The 22,930-nt window shown below is 34.3% G+C and overlaps 1 protein-coding gene across 9 annotated transcripts in view; it reads left to right on the top strand.

The window, feature by feature from the left end:
* Positions 1-22,930, top strand: part of LOC115876391 (chromodomain-helicase-DNA-binding protein 8) — a 71,555-nt gene that overhangs the window by 9,717 nt on the left and 38,908 nt on the right. For 8 of the 9 annotated variants that reach the window (XM_030892160.1, XM_030892159.1, XM_030892155.1 and 5 more), the window contains exons 3-6: positions 45-6,702; positions 6,929-7,215; positions 8,709-8,798; positions 17,693-17,923. In XM_030892160.1, coding sequence (XP_030748020.1) covers positions 45-6,702; positions 6,929-7,215; positions 8,709-8,798; positions 17,693-17,923 — 7,266 coding nt within the window. The remainder of the gene's footprint in view (positions 1-44; positions 6,703-6,928; positions 7,216-8,708; positions 8,799-17,692; positions 17,924-22,930) is intronic. The other variant, XM_030892161.1, reaches the window with a different exon arrangement.

Genomic DNA, 22,930 nt, shown 5'->3' with positions numbered 1-22,930 from the left:
TAAACATTAAATATGTACTACTCAAAGCTCATTTTTTCTTTCAGATATTCTCAGATGAATCAGTATAGACAACAGACAATGGCGGGATACCCTCATCAACAAGAACAAAAGCAACAGTTTCCTCCCAGCCAACATCCTATGATGCAGCAGCCCCATCAATCCGCTTATCAAATATCCCAAAGACACACTCCTCACGGATATCCGCAAGGGTCTGGTTATTCCGGCCCAGCCTCTAGCCAAAGTTACGGCGGATATATGCATCAAAGAATGCCGCATCATCATCAATATCCTCAGCCACATCATCAGATGGATTTGCAAAGCCAACAGTATAATCAGATGGGCCATGGTCAACCCATACCTCACCCCACGGGGCCTTCTGCAGGTCATATGGGTCAGTCTCACGGGGTGGGCCATCCGCCTGCATCTAATCAACAGGCACCCGCTCAGGCTCCAATGCAACACCCAGGTAGTATGCCAAATTATAATCAGAGTCATCAATCTCTTCAACCGATGCAAAGACAAATGGAGGTCCAGCCGCCACCACAGCAGCAATACGTCCCTCCTAAACATACAGGTCCTATAGGGAACTCAAGCCCACAGTATCGCGCACCTTTCCCACAGTTATCGCCGCAGATGTCACCTCGACCACAAATGTCGCCAAGACCTCAAGCACCTCAAATGTCTCCCCGGCCTGTAATGTCGCCCGCTAAGCCCAACATGTCTCCCCATCAACAACACACTCAAATGCAACAAACGAATTTAAGTCCTAGGCCGGCTACAAGCCTCACTCCGAAGACTACGATAGCGAGCACAATGCCGCCTTATTCACAACAAAGTACCCTTCAAGCTTTAGAACAAATGGTTATGCCGCCGTCTAGTACTAACATGTCTGAATATCCATCTTACCAGTCTCGAAACTCTCTAGGGCCACCTCCAGGTTCTCAACATCCCCTATCTCCTGTGATGAGTAACGTTATGAGAAGCCAGATGCCGGAACAGTGGCCTCCATCTCACTCTCCAAGACAATCTCAGGGTCACCTGACAAATCTAAACGGAAATATGTCCGTTATGGATCAAGTTTCGGCTAATCAAAATATACCCGCCACTCAAACGCTGATGCCGACACAACTACCTCCAAACTCCAATTTAACAATGAACTCGGAGTCGATGTATATGAACGAGGATATGAGGTTAGAAAAACCGACTTCGATTTCGGAACCGCATATGGACAATAGAATACCCACTCCGATTAAGGAAAGAGATACTACTACACCTCAAACGCCGCAAAGTATGCCTATGACGCACGACTTTACTTCTGTGCAATCTCCTACTACGAGTATGCCGGATAAAATGCCTAGTAGTACGACTAATACTGATATTAATTTGCCCATCTCTACCCCTGCTACTCTATCTCACCCTCCCACGCCTACCCCAACGTCTACGACTGATGATAATATCGCCAATATTCAAGAATCTAGTCTTCCTTCGAATTGCGACTCTGTCAAACAATTAGATGAACTTAGTAATACTAGCTCGACATCAAATCAGCATATTTCGAGTCAGAGCAATGCAACACATAATTTTACTGATTTTAACTGCGTTTCGAGCATGACCGGTTATCACAGTCAGCCTTCGACGCCTAAAGGTGGGGGAAATAAATCTGACGATTTAGTTCAATCGAATGTGTTCAGCCACGAAAATTCACTCTCTCAAGAATCTTTACCTGAATCTAATAAATCTGAATCTAGCATACCTCAATCGCCTCAACTGCAATCTCCCAGTTTTCGCCAGCAAATTTCCGCATCCTCTAACTTGTCAAATCAAGATAACAAGTCCGTTTATAGTAGTAATCAAGGTGGAGTGAATTCCCCAGCGTCTCCTTGTCAAACTCATTCACTATCTAATCAGAATTCTAATCAGAGTCAATCTAATCTTAGTAATACTTCAGCTAATGAACAAGTACTTGGAAGTAATAACACTTTACTCAGTGTAACTCAGCAATTACCTAGCGCTCAGATTCAAGAAAATCAAAATACAGCTTTACCACCAAATTCTGCCGAACATCATTCAATTTCCAATATCATTAATGCTAATCAGAACGCTATTGGCGAAGTAGGAATACCTGTAAGCTCGAGTAGTTCAAGCGTCTTAGACAAGGGACCCGAAGTTCTTGGTATTACTAGCGCTCCTCAAACTATTCCTCCTGTTCCTTCTGTTAATACTCATAATGTTTCACCAATGGGAATATCAACTCCAAATGTTGGTGTGAATAGTCAAACATTATCCAGTATACCAAATCAAACAAATTTACCTCCAAACATAATGCACGGTCAAGTCACTTCAAATACAAATATGTATGATCAAAGTTCGATGACCATGATGGGTCCGAATGGCATGCCGATACCTAGACAAGTAGCACCAGGAATGGGCCATGGTCCGATTCAGGGAATGAACCACTCGGGAATGCCTATTATACCTGGAATGATGCCAAATATGGGAATGATACCCAATCCAGAAATGTCAGGTTATCAGCCTCCTATTAGCCATCAACAGGAACGGGCGGCTTTACAACAACAATTACAAGAACTCTACTGTATGCCACCAGCTACAGAAAATCAGGAAAAGGTTTTGAACCTTCAAGAAAAGTTAAACCTTTTGAGCCAGCACGAAGCTACTGAGCAATGCAACGGTGGTCCTCAGTGTATCTTACAAAGTCCAATATTTACTTCGCCTATGATAGATAGTCCTCAGGTTACTAGCACTACTGGTAGAGGACGAGGTAAAGGATCTAACAAGCCCCGAAAACCTCGCGGAAAGAAAGGAGAGAAAGCAATTATTTCATCGGATGCTGATATTACTCAGTCACCGGTAATACCCGCGCAACAGACCCAACCTCAACAGCTACCGGTGTCCGAAGATTTTGTTACCCCAGGCGCGGGACTAAATATACCATCCAGCGAGATGTCCGATTTCACAGACATGGCAATGGATGAAATTTCCGAAGACAACAAGAAAGGAAGAAAACCTCGAGAGCCGAAGAAACCGAAAGTTCCCAAGGAGGCTAAACCACCGAAAGAACCAAAACCTCCCAAAGAAAAGAAAAAGAAGGCACCGAAGGAAGCTCAGGACGCTGCTAGACCCAAAAGAAAATACGTAAGAAAGAAAAAACTTACCGAAGGTTCGGAGGGAAGCGCTACAGATGAATCTATGAATAAATCGACAGAAAGTTTACAAAATCTATCTGGCTTGTCAGATAAGCAATCGTCAGAGGAAGCAGAGGCTAAAGTTGATAGAGATAACATCGAGCCCGAATCCTCATCTGTCGATATGGATAGAGACGAAACGGAAAAAATGCAGGCGGATTCTCAAACTCCTTCAGAAGGTCCGTTGCCCGAGTCTAGCGAGGATCAGAAAAAGGACGAATACGCATTTGATGAAAACCAAATAGAAGAAGAAATCGGTGAAATGCCGAAGAAAACCAAGAAAGCTAGACCACCACCTAGGAAGGTTATAAGTTCCAAAGCCGCTAAAAGTAAAAGCAGCAGCAATAGTTCGAAGCGTAGCGCTAGACGAAGGGGTGTTCAGATCGAGTCTGATGGTGAAGGAGAAGATTTAATTACCACTCCTCCTCCGTCTCCTCCTCCAGACGATGACTCGTCGAACAAACGTCGTTCAGCTCGTAATACTCAAAGAAAGAAGTACATAGACGACGTGATGCTTCGATTTTCTGACGATGATACTCCTCCGACACCTAGAAGTAGAAAACCACCGGTGCCAGATAAACCGGTAATATCTACTTCTGCCAGTTCTGCTTCGTCCCCACCTGCTAGCACCGGTACTACACAAGAGACTGTTGTCGAAGAATCCTCTTCGGCATCACCAGACGCAAATAAAGGAATGAATTACGTTTATGTTAATACGTCAGATGAAGATTCAATGGTGGTTCAGTACGTTTTAGCATCAAGAATGACAAAAAGAGAACGAAAAATTGAAGAGATAAAAGCAGAAGCGGTAAATGAAGAAGAAAAGGGGAAAGAGACAGAAAATGATGATGACAAAGTCGAAGAAAAAGAAGACGATAAGAAAAAAGACCAGACTGACGAAAAGAAACAGCTCAAAGATGAAATCGAAGTTGTTGAATTAGAAGAATATTTCGTTAAATACAGGAATTTTTCTTATCTACATTGCGAATGGAAGACGGAAGACGAATTATTTAAAGGCGATAAACGAATAGCTAATAAAATTAAACGCTTCAAACAGAAACAAGCCCAACAGCTAAACATATTTGAAACTCTTGACGAGGAACCGTTCAATCCTGACTATGTAGAGGTTGATAGGGTTCTAGATGTATCTGAGCACACGGACCCAGCTTCGGGAGAAGTGGTTAGGCATTACTTAGTAAAATGGAGAGCGTTGCAATACGAGGATTGCACGTGGGAATTGGAAGAAGACGTTGATCCCATTAAAATAGAACAATACGAGAAATTCGCTAAAATTCCGCCGAAAGATAAGTGGAAACCTAAAAAGAGACCTAGTCCAGATGCCTGGGAAAAATTAGACGTCTCTCCTATTTACAAAGGAGGTAATAGTTTAAGAGAATACCAGTTAGAAGGACTAAATTGGTTGTTATTCTCGTGGTACAATGGTCGGAATTGTATTTTAGCCGATGAGATGGGATTGGGTAAAACTATTCAAAGTTTAACGTTTATACACTCGGTTTGGGAGTATGGGATTAGAGGACCTTTCCTTGTCATTGCTCCTTTGTCGACTATTCCCAATTGGCAAAGAGAAATCGAAAGTTGGACAGACATGAACGTAATAGTGTATCACGGTTCGGCATCTAGCAGAAACATGATTCAGGAGTACGAAATGTACTTCAAAAACGAAAAAGGACAGTTTATAAAAGACATAACGAAGTTCAATATTTTAATTACTACTTTCGAAATTATCGTGACTGACTTTGCAGATTTGAAAGGCTTCAATTGGCGATTGTGTGTTATCGACGAAGCTCACAGACTGAAGAATAGAAACTGTAAATTGTTAGAAGGCTTGAGACAATTAAGTTTGGAACATCGAGTCCTTCTTTCTGGTACTCCGCTACAAAACAACGTTAATGAACTGTTTTCGTTATTGAATTTTTTAGAACCGACGCAGTTTTCAAACTCGGACGCATTCATCAAGGAATTTGGGTCCCTTAAAACCGAACAGGAAGTACAAAAATTGCAATGTTTATTAAAACCGATGATGCTGAGGAGGTTAAAAGAAGACGTAGAGAAATCTTTGGCGCCCAAAGAAGAAACTGTGGTTGAAGTGGAGTTGACTAACATACAGAAGAAGTACTACAGAGGAATTTTGGAGAGAAATTTCTCATTTCTTACGAAAGGAACAACCTATGCTAACATACCTAATCTTATGAATACTATGATGGAGTTACGAAAATGCTGTATTCATCCGTACTTGTTAAACGGAGCGGAAGATCAAATTCAGTACGATTTCAAACAACAGAATGGCGAAGATCCCGATGCTTATTACAAGGCCCTCATCAATTCCAGCGGAAAAATGGTTTTGATTGACAAGCTTCTACCGAAGTTGAAAGCAAACGGACATCGAGTACTGGTATTCAGCCAGATGGTGAAATGTTTGGATATTCTGGAGGACTATTTAATGTTCAGAAAATATCCGTACGAAAGAATCGATGGACGGATTAGAGGGAATTTACGTCAAGCAGCTATCGATCGTTTTTCCAAACCAGACTCTGACAGATTTGTTTTTCTTCTATGCACCAAAGCTGGTGGTCTGGGCATTAATCTAACAGCAGCCGATACAGTTATCATTTACGACAGCGATTGGAACCCTCAGAACGACCTGCAGGCCCAAGCGCGCTGCCACAGAATTGGTCAACAGAAAATGGTCAAAATCTACCGGTTGCTATGCAGAAACACTTATGAAAGAGAGATGTTCGATAAAGCCTCGCTGAAGCTCGGTCTAGACAAAGCTATATTACAAAGCATGAACACTGGACAAGGAGATAAAGGTTCGGGCCACAGGCAACTGAGTAAGAAGGAGATCGAAGACCTGTTGAAAAAGGGGGCCTACGGTGCTCTTTTGGATGAAGAAAACGACGGCGACAAGTTTTGTGAGGAAGATATCGATGTTATCTTAGCGAGGAGGACCCAGGTCATCACCATGGAATCTGAGAAAGGTTCTACCTTCTCTAAAGCTAGTTTTGCGTCTAGCGCTAGTAGATCTGATATTGATTTGGACGATCCGGATTTCTGGAATAAATGGGCTAAGCGAGCTGAAATCGACACTACAGAAAAAGACGAAAGCGAAGATCTTGTAGTTTCAGAACCCAGAAAAAGAACCCAAATCAAAAGATACGGACATGACGAGAGTGCTTTGGATATGTCCGAGCTTGAAAGTTCCTCGGACTCGGATCCAGAAAACGAGGGTTCCGGATCGGGACTAAGGGGTAGTAGAAGGAATAAATTGAAGAAAAAGAAGCTCAGAGGTGACGATTACTATCCTAGAGAAGGTGAAAAGGGTGAAATGGTGTATGGGAGCTGGTCGAGACGCGAGTGCTTCATGGTTGAAAGAGGTCTGTTGACTTTTGGTTGGGGAAGATGGTTGGAGATCCTGCAAAATTCACAGTTGAGGAAAGGATGGAGGGACAACGATATCGAGGATTGTGCCAGAGTAATTGTAAGTAAAAAAAATCTTAAGCTTTCTAAAAGTTTTAACATAATATTAAGTAAAATTCATAAACTTGGCGTATTCTAATCTATTTTTTTGAAGTATTAACTCCCTCCCTCTATCCCCCTCTCCAAAACATAATTAGATCTTTCCTTCCTAGTTTTTTTATTCAATGTCTACTTTCTGCATGTAATTTTTACTAACAAATAAAAAAACAATTTTCTTTGTCTTCTAGCTGTTATACTGTTTGAGATTTTACCGAGGCGATGAGAAAATTCGCAATTTCATTTGGGACTTGATAGCTCCCTCGGAATATGGCGAACAAAAAATCTCCAGAAATCACCAGGGCCTGAAAGACCCCGTGCCAAGGGGCATAAGGAATAAACACAAAAAGAAGCCCAGCAAGGATACCAGGCACGCTGCGTTAACCGATCCTAATCACTGGAGCAAAAATGAAAAATACGACGGAGATATATTTTTGGAAAATAATTATAAGAAGCACCTTGGACGGCACGCCAATAAGTAAGTATGACAATTAGAACAGTCAGTATTTTATTGTGTAGTTTTCTTTCGGAAAAATAAGCGCCTTTCGACAGTGATTTCACTCCAGTAGACAGGGAAAGGCGTACTTGTACCTCTGAAAAAGGTGGCAACGCCGTTACAACACACCGTCGCATTTCTCTCACTCTGACTTGCTAAGATCCCTATGCGATTCACTTCCACACATGTAAATACCTACCCAAAAGTAAGAGTTGCGCAACGAATTTCGTACAAGATTTTTTGTGAAAGCGGATAATTTGAGATTTTCATACCATTATTATTTATTTTTAATTTTTTTTTAATGTTCTGGTAATCAGTTTCTAAGTGCACGGCCACACAGAAAGCGTTTTTTGCGTTTTTAGCGTGAAGCGTCTTTTGCGTCTAAAACAAAATAACAGGATTATATAGGAGTGGCCCCACCAAAAGTGTCTAGCGTTCGGCGTGTCTCGCAAAAAACGCAAATGAAAACAAATCAATTTGTTTTCTGAAGCGTCTTTAGCGTTTTCTATGAGACCCCGTCATAGGCGGACGTAATATTTAATAATGCAATAAAAATTAAATTAAATAGTATGCATTTTTTTTATTTTAGGATATTATCGAAAAATATTTTTATAGAAAACATCTACTGTTTAGGAAGATTATATTAAATTCAAAAATTTGAAGGAGATGTGTGAAAAAATGTAGTTTGAAATGTTGAAAAAGTAATAAATTAAAGGAATATTTTCTTACGCCTAAAAATAGTTTTTTATGCGTATTTTTAAAAGTTTTTTTACCAACAACAACAAATAGTTTTTTATACGTAAAAAATATTTTTTTTTGCGTAAAAAGTTTTTTTACCAGAAACAATAAGTTTTTGACGCGTAAAAAAATAGTTTTTACACGTAACAAATAGTTTTTTACACGTAAAATATTTTTTGCGTAAAAAAGGTTTTTTACCAGAAACAATAAGTTTTTGACGCGTAAAAAAATGGTTTTTTACGTGTAACAAATAGTTTTTTATACGTAAAAAATATTTTTTTTTGCGTAAAAAAGTTTTTACCAGAAACAATAAGTTTTTGACGCGTAAAAAAATAGTTATTTACGTGTAACAAATAGTTTTTTACACGTAAAAAATATTTTTTTTTGCGTAAAAAATTTTTTTACTTTTAGGCACTAGTACCTAAACAAGTGTCACTTTTAGATACTAGAGCCTAAAAGAATGTCATTTCTAATCTCAAATAAATATGAAAAACTGTCAATTTCGAAATGCTTTCACAAAAGATAATTTTCGTACCACGAATTAGGGACAAGATTTTTATCTGTATACGTATAGTATACCTAATCTGTGCTTATATGATGAACTTCATGCTAATTTAGAGAATACGTAGGTATTCTATGAGAACAACTTTTCTCAAATCTCTGAACTCACCAAATAATATTCTTTTAATCAATTTTGGATTATTTCTGTGGGATTTACGTTATTTTTGTCCATGCAGGGTTCTCCTTCGTGTCAGGATGTTGTACTACATTAAACACGAAATAATCGGAGACTTGGTCCAGCACATCACAGATGGCGTTCAAGCTAGGTAAGCTTTATTTTCGCTTATTCAGTTTTGAGAATTAGGTGTGTTCAGTTTAATCATTTAACGTGAGACAAATGTTAACCATTTACGAATTTTATTGTTGTATATAAGTCGGTTCATCCAAAGGTAAGGATGTCCTTGCGAGTATATTTAATATGTGCATTGTACAGGAATTACTCTTAATTTCGATCAGATCATTATTTTTAATTAAATTAATTATCCCTGCAAAATGTCTTAGAATGTTAATGTCAACAAGCAACTTTTAACATCATAATATCTGTTTGTTTTTGTTAAATTCTCCTAGGTTTAGAATCCAGGGAGACGAGTTGATCCAGTGGTTATTTACTTTTAAACTAATTTGCGTAGCAAACAGCTCTTGGCATTTCGAGGACCTATTGACCTATTATAACATATTTCATCTCAGTTTTCATTTGCAATTTTTACACCATTTTTTTTCATATAAAATATACGGACATAGTCCAGCACTAGAATCATAAGAATATACAGGGTTGTTCACCACATACTACACGGAGTATTGTAGCTAAACGATTAGCATTTTCTACGAAAAATTGAAGAAATAGGTAAAAAATGGTATAATACAATTTGATAGACAATTAAATTGTACATCTGATTCTCCTAAAATATATAGGGTATTCCATTTAAATTAAACAAGTTATTGTCTTATTATTAAAGCTATTATAGAAATTATTTATAATATTTTTTTTCACTCTGTATGAGGTAGTACTATTTTTATTATCGCAACACAATAACTTATCAATAAATAAACTTCAGTAAATATTTAGTATTAAAAACTTTACCCTAGGAGAAATGAAGCCTTAAAATGTTTAAAAATATTTTTAAATTGTACCTCTAATAGTTCTTCAAAGAACCGAAAACTTACAATTTGTAAAAATCTAATCGTTTAGCTACAATACTCCGTGTCGTATGTGGTGAACAACCCTGTATTGTTTAACCCTTTTGGGGTTATTTTATTTTACCCTTAGGGATCGTCACTTTTTAATTTTCTAGATAACAAGTAATTATCAGAATTGAAAATTTTAAGATCATATTTTTTTAAATAAAATGATCGTTTGTTCGTGTGGATTCTAAATCATTTTACACACAGATATTTAGATTTTTTGATTTGAGCGACGATATTTTGAGAATTTTGTCAAAAAATAACAGCGAAACTGTACACTGCACTAGTTAAATTTCACCAATATCTGTCTAAAGGTATTAGAAAAAAAATGTTAAAACTAAGGTAAGAACTCCAATTTAACTCGTAAGCCCAAATTTTATTTCTTATTATTGTTGGGATACCAGCTTCAGTTTTTTCAATATTCTTGCATGATGCTTTTTTGAGGTCATGCCAGTGCTTACGCATAATAGATTTATACTTTTTGTCATTATTTTTGATCACAGCTTCTGGCTTATATTTAACATAACTGTTTTAACACTAATCTTATTAGTATTGGTTCCCAACTATCCCCTATTATCACTTTTTATATATGAGAATGAAGTTTTTCAAAAATAATAATTTTTGTCGGTGGCGTTCGCGTTGTTTGAATGTTTTTGGAAAAACGTTTATGTCATATTCAAATGTTTTACAATAAAATAAGTGCTGTTTCACATGTTACTGATCGTCCCTTTGGCGGTTCGTTCCGTGTGAAACAGTACTTTAAACTGTCAATAAAAAACTATTTAACAAAAAAAAACAGTTTATATCAATATCAACACATTGAAACTAAATTTACTCTACCGGATGTGCCACTAAGAATCACTGGGCTTCTTCTCAAAATATATTCTAAAAAGGCCATGAGAAATCACCGGAAATTATTTTTGAGTTCTTAGAAAGGCCGCTAAGGGCGCTGTTGCTATGGTGAATAAGAAAATGGGATTTTAACAAAATTTTTCCTAGGTAAGGGGTACAAATATAGCGTCATATTCTTCAGCATAGCTTGGAAAAGTCCAGGTCAGACCCAAAAAAAAAGGTTTTAGCTCTATTTTGCCCTCTCTGCTAATATAAAGTTGTGGGGAAAGGTTATATTTGTATTAGAATAATATTCAAATAATATTAATTACTCCATACTGGATAATCGGAATCCAACGAACTAGGTCTTGTTAAAAAGAGCGTTCCTTTTTCTATACGATTCCTGATAAATAATAATTAATTATAGTCAACGCCACGAATGTTTGGGAGTGATTCATCGGTCGCTACCATGTGAACTAATCTCTTCAAGGTCACATAGAACTTAATTCCAGTGCCGTGGTGTTTCAAGTCATATAATAATCAATATACAGGGTGTTTCAAAACAAATGCGAAAAACTTCAGGGGGCGATCCCTTGTTCAAAATAAAGGGTAATTTGCTTCATAAACGTTGGGTCAAATGTCAGCCATTAGGGAGATATCGCGGTACAAAGATGGCGGAAAAATAATGTTTTTATTTTTTATCTTGAAAACGAAAAGAGATAGTCTAATGACATTTTATGGGAGCATTACTGTTACGAAAACACACTTTCTGGTAATTTTTTCACTTTTTTAAAATGAGTGGAAGGGGTTGAAATAAACTACCCTTATCATTCTTGTTAACGAAATTTAAAGAAAAATCTTATCAAACACATGCAAAAAAAATTGATTTGGATAGCTTGGTTTATTTAGAAACTTTTTTATCTCTTGTGTTTCTTTGATAAAACTCGCCGATTTGAAATTAAAAAATAACATGTAAAGCATTACATACCAGGATCAAAAACATTTTTAGATAAAGAATCTAGTAATAATAACGATAATAATAAGAATCTAGATAATAACGTATTGCAGTAGAGTAATGTCAATAAAATAATATTAGAAACATCCTAAAAAGTGACAGCGGCCGACTAGATTTTTTCCTAAAAAAATTAGAGCAGCCCACTAGATTCTTTATCTAAAAATGTTTTTTGTCCTGATATGTAATGCTTTACATTTTATTTTTTAATTTCAAATCGGTGAGTTTTATCAAAAAAACACAAGAGATAAAAAAGTTTCTAAACAAACTAAACTATCCAAATTAATTTTTTTGCATGTGTTTGATAAGCTTTTTTTTTTAATTTCGTTAACAAGAATGATAGAGGTAGTTTATTTCAACCCCTTCCACTCGTTTTAAAAAAGTGAGAAAATTACCAGAAAGTATGTTTTCATAACAGTAATGCTTCCATAAAATTGCATTAGTCTATCGTTTTTCGTTTTCAAGATAAAGAATAAAAACATTATTTTTCCGCCATCTTTGTACCGCGATATCTCCCTAATGGTTGATCTTTGACCCAACGTTTATAAAGCAAACTACTCTTTATTTTGAACAAGGAATCACCCCCTGAAGTTTTTCGCATTTGTTTTGAAACACCCTGTATAATCTGTTGTAATTTGTTGTTGTAACTGTCAAAATCTTGTCAAAACATATATTTGGTTATAAATATAAACTGGAATGCCCCATTGGTCGCACTGCAAGCACACCAATGGACTGACGCACAAAAACGAATCAATCAAAGAAACGCGATATAGTATCGTCTTTGTCAATCACGCTAACATTTTAGAATAAGTAGGAGGAGCGCAGGCAGATGATTAGACCGGGCCTTTAAAAACCTACGTCTGCGGTAAAAAATTACGTTTTTAATGTAAAAATGATAGCGAGCGTGTCGATTCTAAGTTCATCAAGCGATGAATCACTCCCAAACATTCGTGGCGTTTACTATATATGCGCTAGACAGTAGACTTTAGTGGTCGCTGTTTTATAATTTAACAAACATTGCTGTTTTTTTTTTATTTTTTCAAAAAAAATTATGTGTAATTTTAGATGATAGTAAAGAAGAATAAACGTTGTCTACTTGTTTATTTATTAACGAGTCGTTGTAATTTTCCCTATAGCTTGAAAAATTTTAAGTGCAAGTTAGAAACACTTGCATTTTTGGTAAAAATAAGTGGAATTGAGTTGGTGTTCGACAGTGGTCGCGCTATCAGAACTCTGAATTCAAAAATCGATATCTCTAAATCTATCGAAAATATCTGAAAATCTATAATTTCTTCTCTTCTTATATATTAAGAAGTACATTTCGAAATATCGAAATCTATCTTTTCGAAAAAAAAAATCTTTTAAAAATAAGCGGTTTGCGATCGTGATTTCACTTTACTTGATAGGGAAAGGCGTACCGGCAACGCCGCAACAGCACACCGTCGCATTTCTCTCACTCCGACTTATTAAGATCCCTATGCGATTTACTTCTACACATGTAAATACCGACCCAAAAGTAACAGTTGCCAGCACGGTATGTTAACTGCATATTATTATTATTGTTTATATGGCAGAATAGAGAGTAAGGAACGCTCTTTTAAATGAGACCTAGTTCGTTGGATCCCGATTACCCAGTCTTCAGTTACTAACATTTAAGTAAAAACAGTTTAACCTTCCCCCACCACTTTATTTTAGCAGATAGGGCAAAATGATTCAGACAAAAAATCCGAAATTTTATGAAGATTATTATGCTATAGCTAAACAAAATTTTCTAAAAAACTGTTTTCTTATTCGCCATAGCAGTTGCGCCCTCTAGCGGTCGTTCTATGAACTTCAGGAATTTCTCATGGCCTCAAATAATTTTTCTCGCAGTCTCTACGATTAATATTTTCCAAGAAACAGCCGAGAGCCATTTTTAGTGGGACACCCAGTACAAGGTGTTACTTAGGACTATACCTTAGCCAATAGTTAAATACGTTTTTCTATTGATTTCGTTAATTAATTTTCAAACATTATTAACTATACAGGTTGCCTTAATTACAATTTCATTTTTATTATGTTTATTTGATATTAAAATATTTAAAATTGTTATTTATTTTGTGTACTTTATTTTTTAACTATCTTATTCGACCTACCTTATTCGCAAACTAAATGAAATTATACAGTTCAAACATTTATAAAAAGATTTCGAAGATTTGCACGTTTTTCATGCAACCAAATATTATCCTAATAATTTCTTGACTAATTTTATCTGGATTGCTGTGAAATGAAAATGTCAGAAATTGGGATTTGGGATGCGTAAAAACTAATCTTTGCTCATTAAAATATAGACTACGGATTTAGGACCAGTCGGGTATAGAGAAAGCTCCAAAAAATGCTCTCTTGATATTTTATATTTAATTTGATCTGTAATAATTATAGGGCTCCTACTTAAATGCCGAATAACACAAGTTTTTTCAGTTTTTTTTATTAGATGTCTTTTGGCACGTTTGTTGTATTGGTATACTATTTCTTACTTTAATAATACAGGGTGTCCCAGAAATGTTTTCTCTTTATCGTTTTTCAAATAAGTGCAAAATAGAGCAGTTACTTTACTTTGAAAATTTCCAAAAAGTGATTTTTTGCTAAAATTTTGAGAACTACTGGATCTTTTCTATTTTCTTTCTTGTAAATTTAATCTAATACCTATGTTGCCATATTATCAAGAAATTATGTTTTTTAACTAAAAACTAAAAAAATTTCAAATTTTTTTTGCCAAAGAAACCTCATAGGCGTGTTTCTGGGGTTGAACTATAATACCACTTAAAATACTTGCCCATATTTCTGGGACACCCTGTATAATATCAAGGTTAATGTACAGGGTGGCCCATTAGTGCGAGGAAGTTCAATATCGTCGTTGTTGACAAAGATATAAAAAAAAGTTTATTACAAATGTTGCACGGTTTATAATGGTGCATATCCTAGAAATATTCTGTTGTATACAGGATGTCTCAAAAGAAAGTCATGATAAAGTACTGTCAATAAAAATAGCGTACTATATGCAGAATTTTGTGCTGAATCCAAATCTGTACAGAAAAATTGGGAGGCACGTATAGCCGCCCATACTAAAATATGTTAATAAAAAGTTTGTAGGCAGTTCTTTTTGTTTCAAAGTAAAGGAATTTTTCCAATTTTTTTTATCTCAGAAACTGCGACTTTGACTGATTTTGATGTTATTACAAATTTTGTTGCAAATATTATTCCTAATCTTAAATCGAAAACCGCGTTTCGCTAGCTACTGTAATTTTGGAGTTACGATTTTTTTAAATTTTTAACCCCCTCCCATACCCCCTTACCAACCCCCACCAAAAACTAATGGCCAGATTCTCGGGTGCCACATTATTTTTGTGCCAAATTTGTTTAAAATCGGTTTAGCGGTTTTTGAGTTATCGTGTTACAGAGGGACGGACAGACAGACACCATGAAAATATTTTGTATTTAGGTCATTTATGATCCAAATAACTCATTTTGAGTGAAATTAAAAAAAATATTTTTTTGCCGATCTTAATAGCCTACCATACGGTATGGTCGGCTAAAAATGGGGGGTGCATTTTAAAATATCTTAAAATTTTTACCATAATATTTTTAGACACCCCGTATATAACAATATCTTTTAGGAACTTATTTATAAACCATGGAACGTCTGTATAAAACTTGTTTCCAATCTTCGACAGTGACGACGATATTGGACTTCTTCGCACAATCCTATTTATTTTATTATTTTTTATTGAAAATAATTAAGGCAGTCTGTACGGTATCTACACATAGTGTTCGATAGTTTTAAGAAGATTTAAGATGAAAAAAGAAAGTTCATTCTCATATGTAAGTGTAGTCAAACCTTAGCGGTACGGCACTTGATACCAAATTATTATTTTTGAGAAACTCTGCTATTTAACGATGTACAGTCGCGCAAACTTCAAATGGGCTTATACGTTTAGCGTATCTACCAATGTAGTTCCTTTTTAATATTCAAAAATCTACTCTAAACCAAATCAAAATTTTCAATTAATTGTTATAGGTAATTGATTTATTTTGACTACCAAAAAGAAATCTTAGCACTAATAATTGTACCTGTCTTGTATATTTGCCTAGTGACTCCTCACGTAAAAGTGCAGTGTACTTGTGAAAACCTGATTATGCACATCTCAAGTACATGCAAGAGGTCCCGCCCAAACTACACAGAGTATATAATTTGTGAAGGATAAATATTCTTTTTTTTTTATTAAATAATTCAAAAAGTACCAATAAATATATTTTAAACATGAATAAAAATATTTTGTTATAATTTGTTAGATTTTTTTTCTTATATTCTAATGTGGTCAAAGTGATGGATTTCTTTTGACTTTAAGGTTTGCTAAATAAATGTTGCTTCTGAATTTTCATTAACAGTTGACTTGTGAAAATAGGATGTACCTAATGAATGTTTTAAATCATACTGGTTTTATTTTGTTTTGGATATATTAGAATATTTTAATAAAGATAACTTTCCAACCTATTTTGTGAACGAATATCTAAAATATCTATAAAGTCTAGAAGTAATGTAAAATAGATAATGTTTGTTGATTTTATGAATTTCTGGGTCGTTGCAGGCTACTAGAACAAATAAAGTCATAAACGAGTCAGAAATATATTGATAGACGCCGTTTATAGAATGACAAAAAAAAGTGAAGTAAAATGACAGACCACTGTCACTGATATGTATCTTTTCGTTGGGCATATTTTAACTTAAAGAATTAAAATATTTATCTCTAAAATCGCTGATCTCTAATAACAAATTCATTGAGACATTTTTTAGTGATTTTTGACTTTGATTTTCTTGAAAAAATGTAAAAAAATATATCTTATGTTTGGAGTATGTCGCTTTTCTTAAAATTAAATAAAATTTAACAATATATAAACAAATTTTATTTTGATCCTTTTCAGACATTTTTTTAATAACTAAATTATTGAAAAACGATATTGTTGCGTCTATATTTTTCTTAATATTTAAGGAAAACTTGTAGGAACCTGCTATACCGGGTGCGTCTCAAAAGTGGCTCATCCCTATAATTTTTTTATTTTTTGAGATAAAAAAAACAGATTTGGTTTGTTAGTGTATGACATAAATTAGGATTGATTGACGTGTTCAATTGTTTTCGGTCACTTCCTGTTTCACCGGAAATGACTACAACTTTTGATTTTTAAATGGCACCCTATTTTTTTACTCGGCACGGTATTTTTTTACTTTATTCTGAATAGAATGACATATCATATGTCAACTTTTGACATTCTCGCTTAATAAAAAATCGTATTTTAAAATTCAATCTAGAGTGCCATGGCTATGTTAAAAACGCTAATTCTTAATCAAGGAGCCTTGGAAAAATAGATTTGATCGTCTAATGCTTTTAGTGTCTTGTCTTGACCAGTTAGAAAATGCTTAAATCGTATTTTTAATCATATCTCAATTTTTTTTTTAAATGGAACGAAGGTGATTCATTAACATATTTGGAAAAAGCATTTTTTACGAATAATTTGATACCACACACTTGTTATTTCGAGTAAAATTTTCGTTACAAATCGCAAGTTATTATAAATAAACCATTTGCGAAAATGTCAAAAGTTGACATATGATATGTCATTTGCTATCGAATAAAGTAAAAAAATACCGAGGATGCCGTTTAAAAATCAAAAGTTGTAGTCATTTCCGGTGAAACAGGAACTGACCGAAAACAATTGAATACATCAATCAATCTTAATTTATGTCATATACTAAGACACCAAATCTCGTTTTTTATGTGATAAAATAGGGGTGAGCCACTTTTGAGACGCACCCGGCATTTTGAGATTTTTGCCCTAAAATCATGCAGAAGTATAGCCAATATTAATGGCTCAGAAACTTAGTCAAAAGAAATACGTTTTATAATAATCTGGACCACCTAACTTTCAAAACCGTATATGAAACCCCTGAAAGTTCATTTGAAGTTGTGCCACATGTACATCGGCCGACCCTCGAGGGGGCGGCGACAACAAAAAACCTAAACAAAATTTGTTTAAAATTACAAAAAAAAACTAGCCAGTCAAAATTAACAATTGGCGATTCCGTGTATACGTTCACAGTGCCTTGCCGATATACCCCCCGGTAACGGAGCAATTGCCTGCCGCGTGGTGGGATTCCGAGTGCGACAAATCATTACTGATCGGGACTTGGAAACACGGCTACGAGAATTACACGGCGATGCGCCAGGACGGGGCTCTCTGTTTCCTGGCCAGGTGCGGCCCGCCCACCGACCGCGAGCTCCACCAGATGCAGGCCGCAGTCCAACAGCCGCCCACGCCGCTGGCGCCAGCGTAAGTACCCCCAGAGGCTGTAGTAGTAGTGCCACTGGCGTCACGTAGTAGGCCTAGAGCGTGCCCTTCGACGCAGCCCTTAGAAGGATGCATACGTTGCTGCGTCGAGTGCTGATGCTTTTCTTAGAATATAATACTTGTTTTCAAATATCATTTTCAAGAGACTAAGCTGTCATGATGAGTTAATTCAAAAGATCTTTCATAAAGTTTATAAAATATAGTCTATAAAATGAATAACTTTGAATTTTGACCATTATTTTTTACCAACATGGTAAATATAAAAACCCTCTATCAAAAAAGTTACTGATGTTCTTTAAATTGAGTGCCGGAACGAATCAGATAGGTAACTCTTTTTACTTTCGTGAAATAGAAAAAGAAAATAATAAAACAAGCGACAGTTCTTCCTCTTCTTGCAAAAATCAACACGAAATGTCATAATTGTTAAAAGTAAAATGTCATCAGCTGTTGACATTTCTAAATATATACATTTCTAAATAAATATATAGCCTCGGAGCCAGATTTATGACGTCACGCTAGTTAGATACTGCAGATTAATAAATACGTTGTAGAATACATGGAAAACATAATTATTCCTCGTATTTTTGGTTATACTAAAACGTTTTTTTTAAACCGAAAAAAATAATGAAAAACCAAATAAAAATTTAATCAGCGTTTTTCCCGAACCTAAATCCCAAGAAAATCAAAAATTTTAGAATAATTTTACATATAAAATGACAGCGATCTTTATTTCATAGCCATCGCTGACGCCTTTTTTATGATATTGTATTATTTATTTGGAACCTTTGGTGTTACACAGCAAACTAAAACACTAAATCACCACAATACACCTCTACACATATTATAAACAGAAGTTTATAATCAGTTTATAATCATCTGCTGATGATGCTAACATGGTTAGCGAAACGCGGGTCCATGTAAAAGTAAAAGTGTTTTGGTGTATTGTGGTGATTTAGTGTTTTATTTTGCATTGTATTATTTGCAAATATAATTTTTCGAACATTGATACCTGCAAAATATACATATAAATTTTGTGAATGCAAATAATAATACATCACTATTAGTAGATATGGAATGTTTTTTGTTAAATTAGATCGATTTTCAAAGCCCAAAATTTAAAATATATTTTACATTTTACCCATTATCTTATGTACCTATTCATTATTTGTATACCTATTGTAAAATATTTGCTGCATTTGTATGGTTAATAGTTTATTTGCCAAAGTATTTATTACTATATATAGGTATATATGTATATTGTATTTATTAACCACCACCGGTTATTTTTTATATTTTATTATTATTTATTATTGTACCACGTTAATGTCCTGAGGAAGGAATGAATAAATTCCGAAAGCTTGACAATTAACAAAGTGTATTAATTCTTTGTCAAACCCTTCCGACTGCAACCCCACTAGTTCCTAAATTTTCTTTCTCACTAGTCAGTCGAGACTACTTTCTGCGTATTTATTAACTGTATATTATGTATATTTCATGTAAACTATATCATTTTTAAAATACAAACCAAAAATACGAGGAATAATTAATTATGTTTTCCATATATTCTACAACATATTTATTAATCGGTAGTATCTAACTAGCGTGACGTCATAAATCTCGCTCCGAGGCTGTTCTATTAGAGACGGCATTACGTCAGCATGGCCGCAAGGTGCTAACCTAATAAAATTAACACTAGAAAAGCCCGCGGGAACTGTCAAATTCGAAGTTATTCGTTTCACAGACTATAGGATAAAATACCGTTTAGATTACTACAATCCTTAGATTCCTTCTTGAATTTTAAGGCCTCCATTTTACGCTTGACGTTATTATCCTTAAAAAGATAGAAAATTTTTAATATACAGGGTGGTCCGACCTGTACTAACGGAAACTTCGGCAGCATATTCTGCAGATAAAAATAAGTAAAAGAGTTCGTATAAATGTATGTCCTAAAATGCATAGTTTCCGGAGAACAGGGTTTCATTTTTATTTCGATTTTGTCCAAATAATTGGATTCTAGCCAAACGGTGTTTTTCCAAACATTTCTTATTCCGTTTTAGTCTCAAAATACTCGTGTTCAGTTATCCTTACTAGAAAGTGTTAAAGTGATTTTTATATGCCTTATTTTTTAATTCATCATTGTCACTCAAATATGAATTACCTACTCGGTATTTATTCGCCATATTATATACTTATTTTATTATTTATACATTTTTAATTAAGAAAGCTATTTTAATAAATATTATACTCGATGCAGCAGCGAGATGTTTTTTATTTGATTTTACGCTAATTACATTTCGATTAATTTAGAGTTACTAACACATGAATTTATTTTTAGATTTATTTAGGCTCTTTTTATCGACTATTTGTGCGTATTGCGCATTAAAATTTATTTATTCTAGTGTGGGATGGTTCATATTAATAACATTTATTTTTTATGTTTTTTTTACATTTCATATTAGCTTCTTTATCCTTATTCTAGATAATATATACTTTCGTAGATAAACATTTAGCGTTCCAACTCTGTTGCCAACATGTCACAAAATTTCTTCTTACCCATTTCACTCATATGTGTGATATTTCCCATTTTTTATCTTTGTTCATAGTACTTTGCGGCAAAGGGTATAGTCGGATTAATATGGGAAATCTGCCCCCGCGGCTTTTTTGACTCGCACTCAAGGGATCGATTTGGTGTCGAATCAAAATAATTCACCTAAATTTTAGCTCTTTTACTCGGAACGGTTTTCGACATTTTCAAAAAAAACTGTTTTTTCAATTTTATTTTTATTTTTATAGTAAAATTCAAAATTAATTAATGATGATTTTTTTTCTAATTCTTAGAAGTCTAAGACATGAAAAAATAATATGATCATGATTCTTAAACGAAAAGCCGATTTTTAGCGGAGGAAAGAAAATTAAAATCTTCCTTTTTTAAATGCTATTAAAAAGTTGATAACATCAAAAGTTAAACAAGACTTAAAATCTTAGACAAGGAAAGAGAGGGGACAGGTAACACGGCAGATGAAAGTGAGGCCACTTGTCACCCCTTGAAATTCTCCAATGGCGTAGCATCAGAAATTAGCTTGTACCTAGACGATACAAAATATTTATTAAAACGTAAATTAATATATCGTTCATTTTTGAGTAATGCCTATACAATTTTGTATTTTATAGTCTCATCTTTATAATATAAGAATATCTAAGTCGATAATGCAAAATCTATTTAACAGTCACAGTCGACTGATCATCAAGACAATTACTTATTTATTAACGTATGTGTAATGTATAATTAAATAAAAAATAATGTAAATATATATGTTTTAAACGTGTATGTAGATACATACCGTATGATCGAAAAAAACGGAGTCCTGTTTGTTTGGAAATGACGATCGATGACATTCCCCAAATAATACTATATATAAAATGACATAAAAACTATATAAAACTACATCGAAAGAAGACGGCGTCAGCGATGGCTATGAAATGAAGATCGCTGCCATTTTATATGTAAAATTATATGGGAAATGTCATCGATCGTAATTTACAAGCCAACTGGACGCCGCTTTTTTTTATCATACGGTATAATAATGAATCTAGCCAATCCCCTTCACAGTTGTTTACGGATTCAATGAATAATATAATTTTTTATATTCGTTACCTTTAATCATAAGAATATCCTAATTTTCCACAAAAAAAATTAACAATTCTAGAAGCGTTAAATTTGTGCTATTTTATTTATTTATTTTTAAATTTTTATTAATTACTCACTGAAACTATTATTATACACCTAAATTAGCAAATTTTTTGAAAGGATATTTAAAAAAATATAGTAACAAGTAGCCCATCACAAGTTTGTCCACCCCCAGCAAATCTTGGCAGGTAAATTTAAGTTTTATGTAACAACTATACATATAGATTTTTTATCACCAGAATTTTTCATTTTTTTACATGTAAAATAAATATAAAAAAAAATGTTTATTGGAGAAATTGTATTTCTCTGATTATAATTCCCTACGCCACTGGAGAAATCCAGTCTGAGTAGCATTATTTAGTTTCAAACGTTAATTATAATACAGGATATTGAAAATACTACTTGGAATTATTAAAAATAGTTTGGTTTGGATGTGGTACAAGACATATTAAAAGCATTTTACTTATTTTTACTGCTATAATGAAAAAATGTACATTTTATGACTACATAACAAAAGTTGTGTATCGATATTTACTTGTGGAATGTAATTCCAGCCACTTTTTTTTCGCTTCAGCCTTTGCAGCCCTACGCTGATCATCTCACCACATACTAAACAACAGTTTATAAATTGAAAACAAAACAGTATTCACAAAAAAACATAAAAATTCGCACCAATTGTGATCCATTAGATGAAAAATGGACATTCATCCGAAAAGCACATGTTGAAAAGAAGATGTGTACGAGCCGATACTAAAAAAAATAAAAAAAAGTTAGTAAATCATAATACAAATTTATAAAATCATACTCATGTTGCCAACAGAGTTATACAGATCTTACCGGTATCTATGCAGTATATATGGTCTAGAATTCTTATACTTTTTTTGATTATTTAGGACCTCTTTACGCTTTTGCTGGAATACTTTTAAGCTTTGTGTTTCATTTGAGTTGCATGCAGATCTCTGCTATTTTTATTCCCAAAAATTGTGGATCTTCCGCTTTTTGAATAAAGTATCGCCCAAGGAAATGCGTTTTGGCGAATGAGCATTTTGTCATATTTTATTAGATTTTTTTTATAAAACGTATATGCAATGTAAGTACGTTACGAACTTTTGCGATATTATGCATATTTTATTTATTACATTTAATAATGCTTGAGTAAAAATATGAAATTAGTAAAATATACAATACTCGCTTGATCGAATATATTTTTTTCAAGTTTAAGTCCCCATCTCCTATTTGACTTCAATAATAGATATTTCAGCAATGAGAATGCTCCAATAATGTGTAATTTAGTTAAATGG

This window comes from Sitophilus oryzae, unplaced genomic scaffold (assembly GCF_002938485.1).
Source record: "Sitophilus oryzae breed Bouriz unplaced genomic scaffold, Soryzae_2.0 scaffold_1436_pilon_pilon, whole genome shotgun sequence".
Taxonomy (NCBI): Eukaryota; Metazoa; Arthropoda; class Insecta; order Coleoptera; family Curculionidae; genus Sitophilus; species Sitophilus oryzae.
This window is presented reverse-complemented; position numbering and strand designations above follow the sequence as displayed.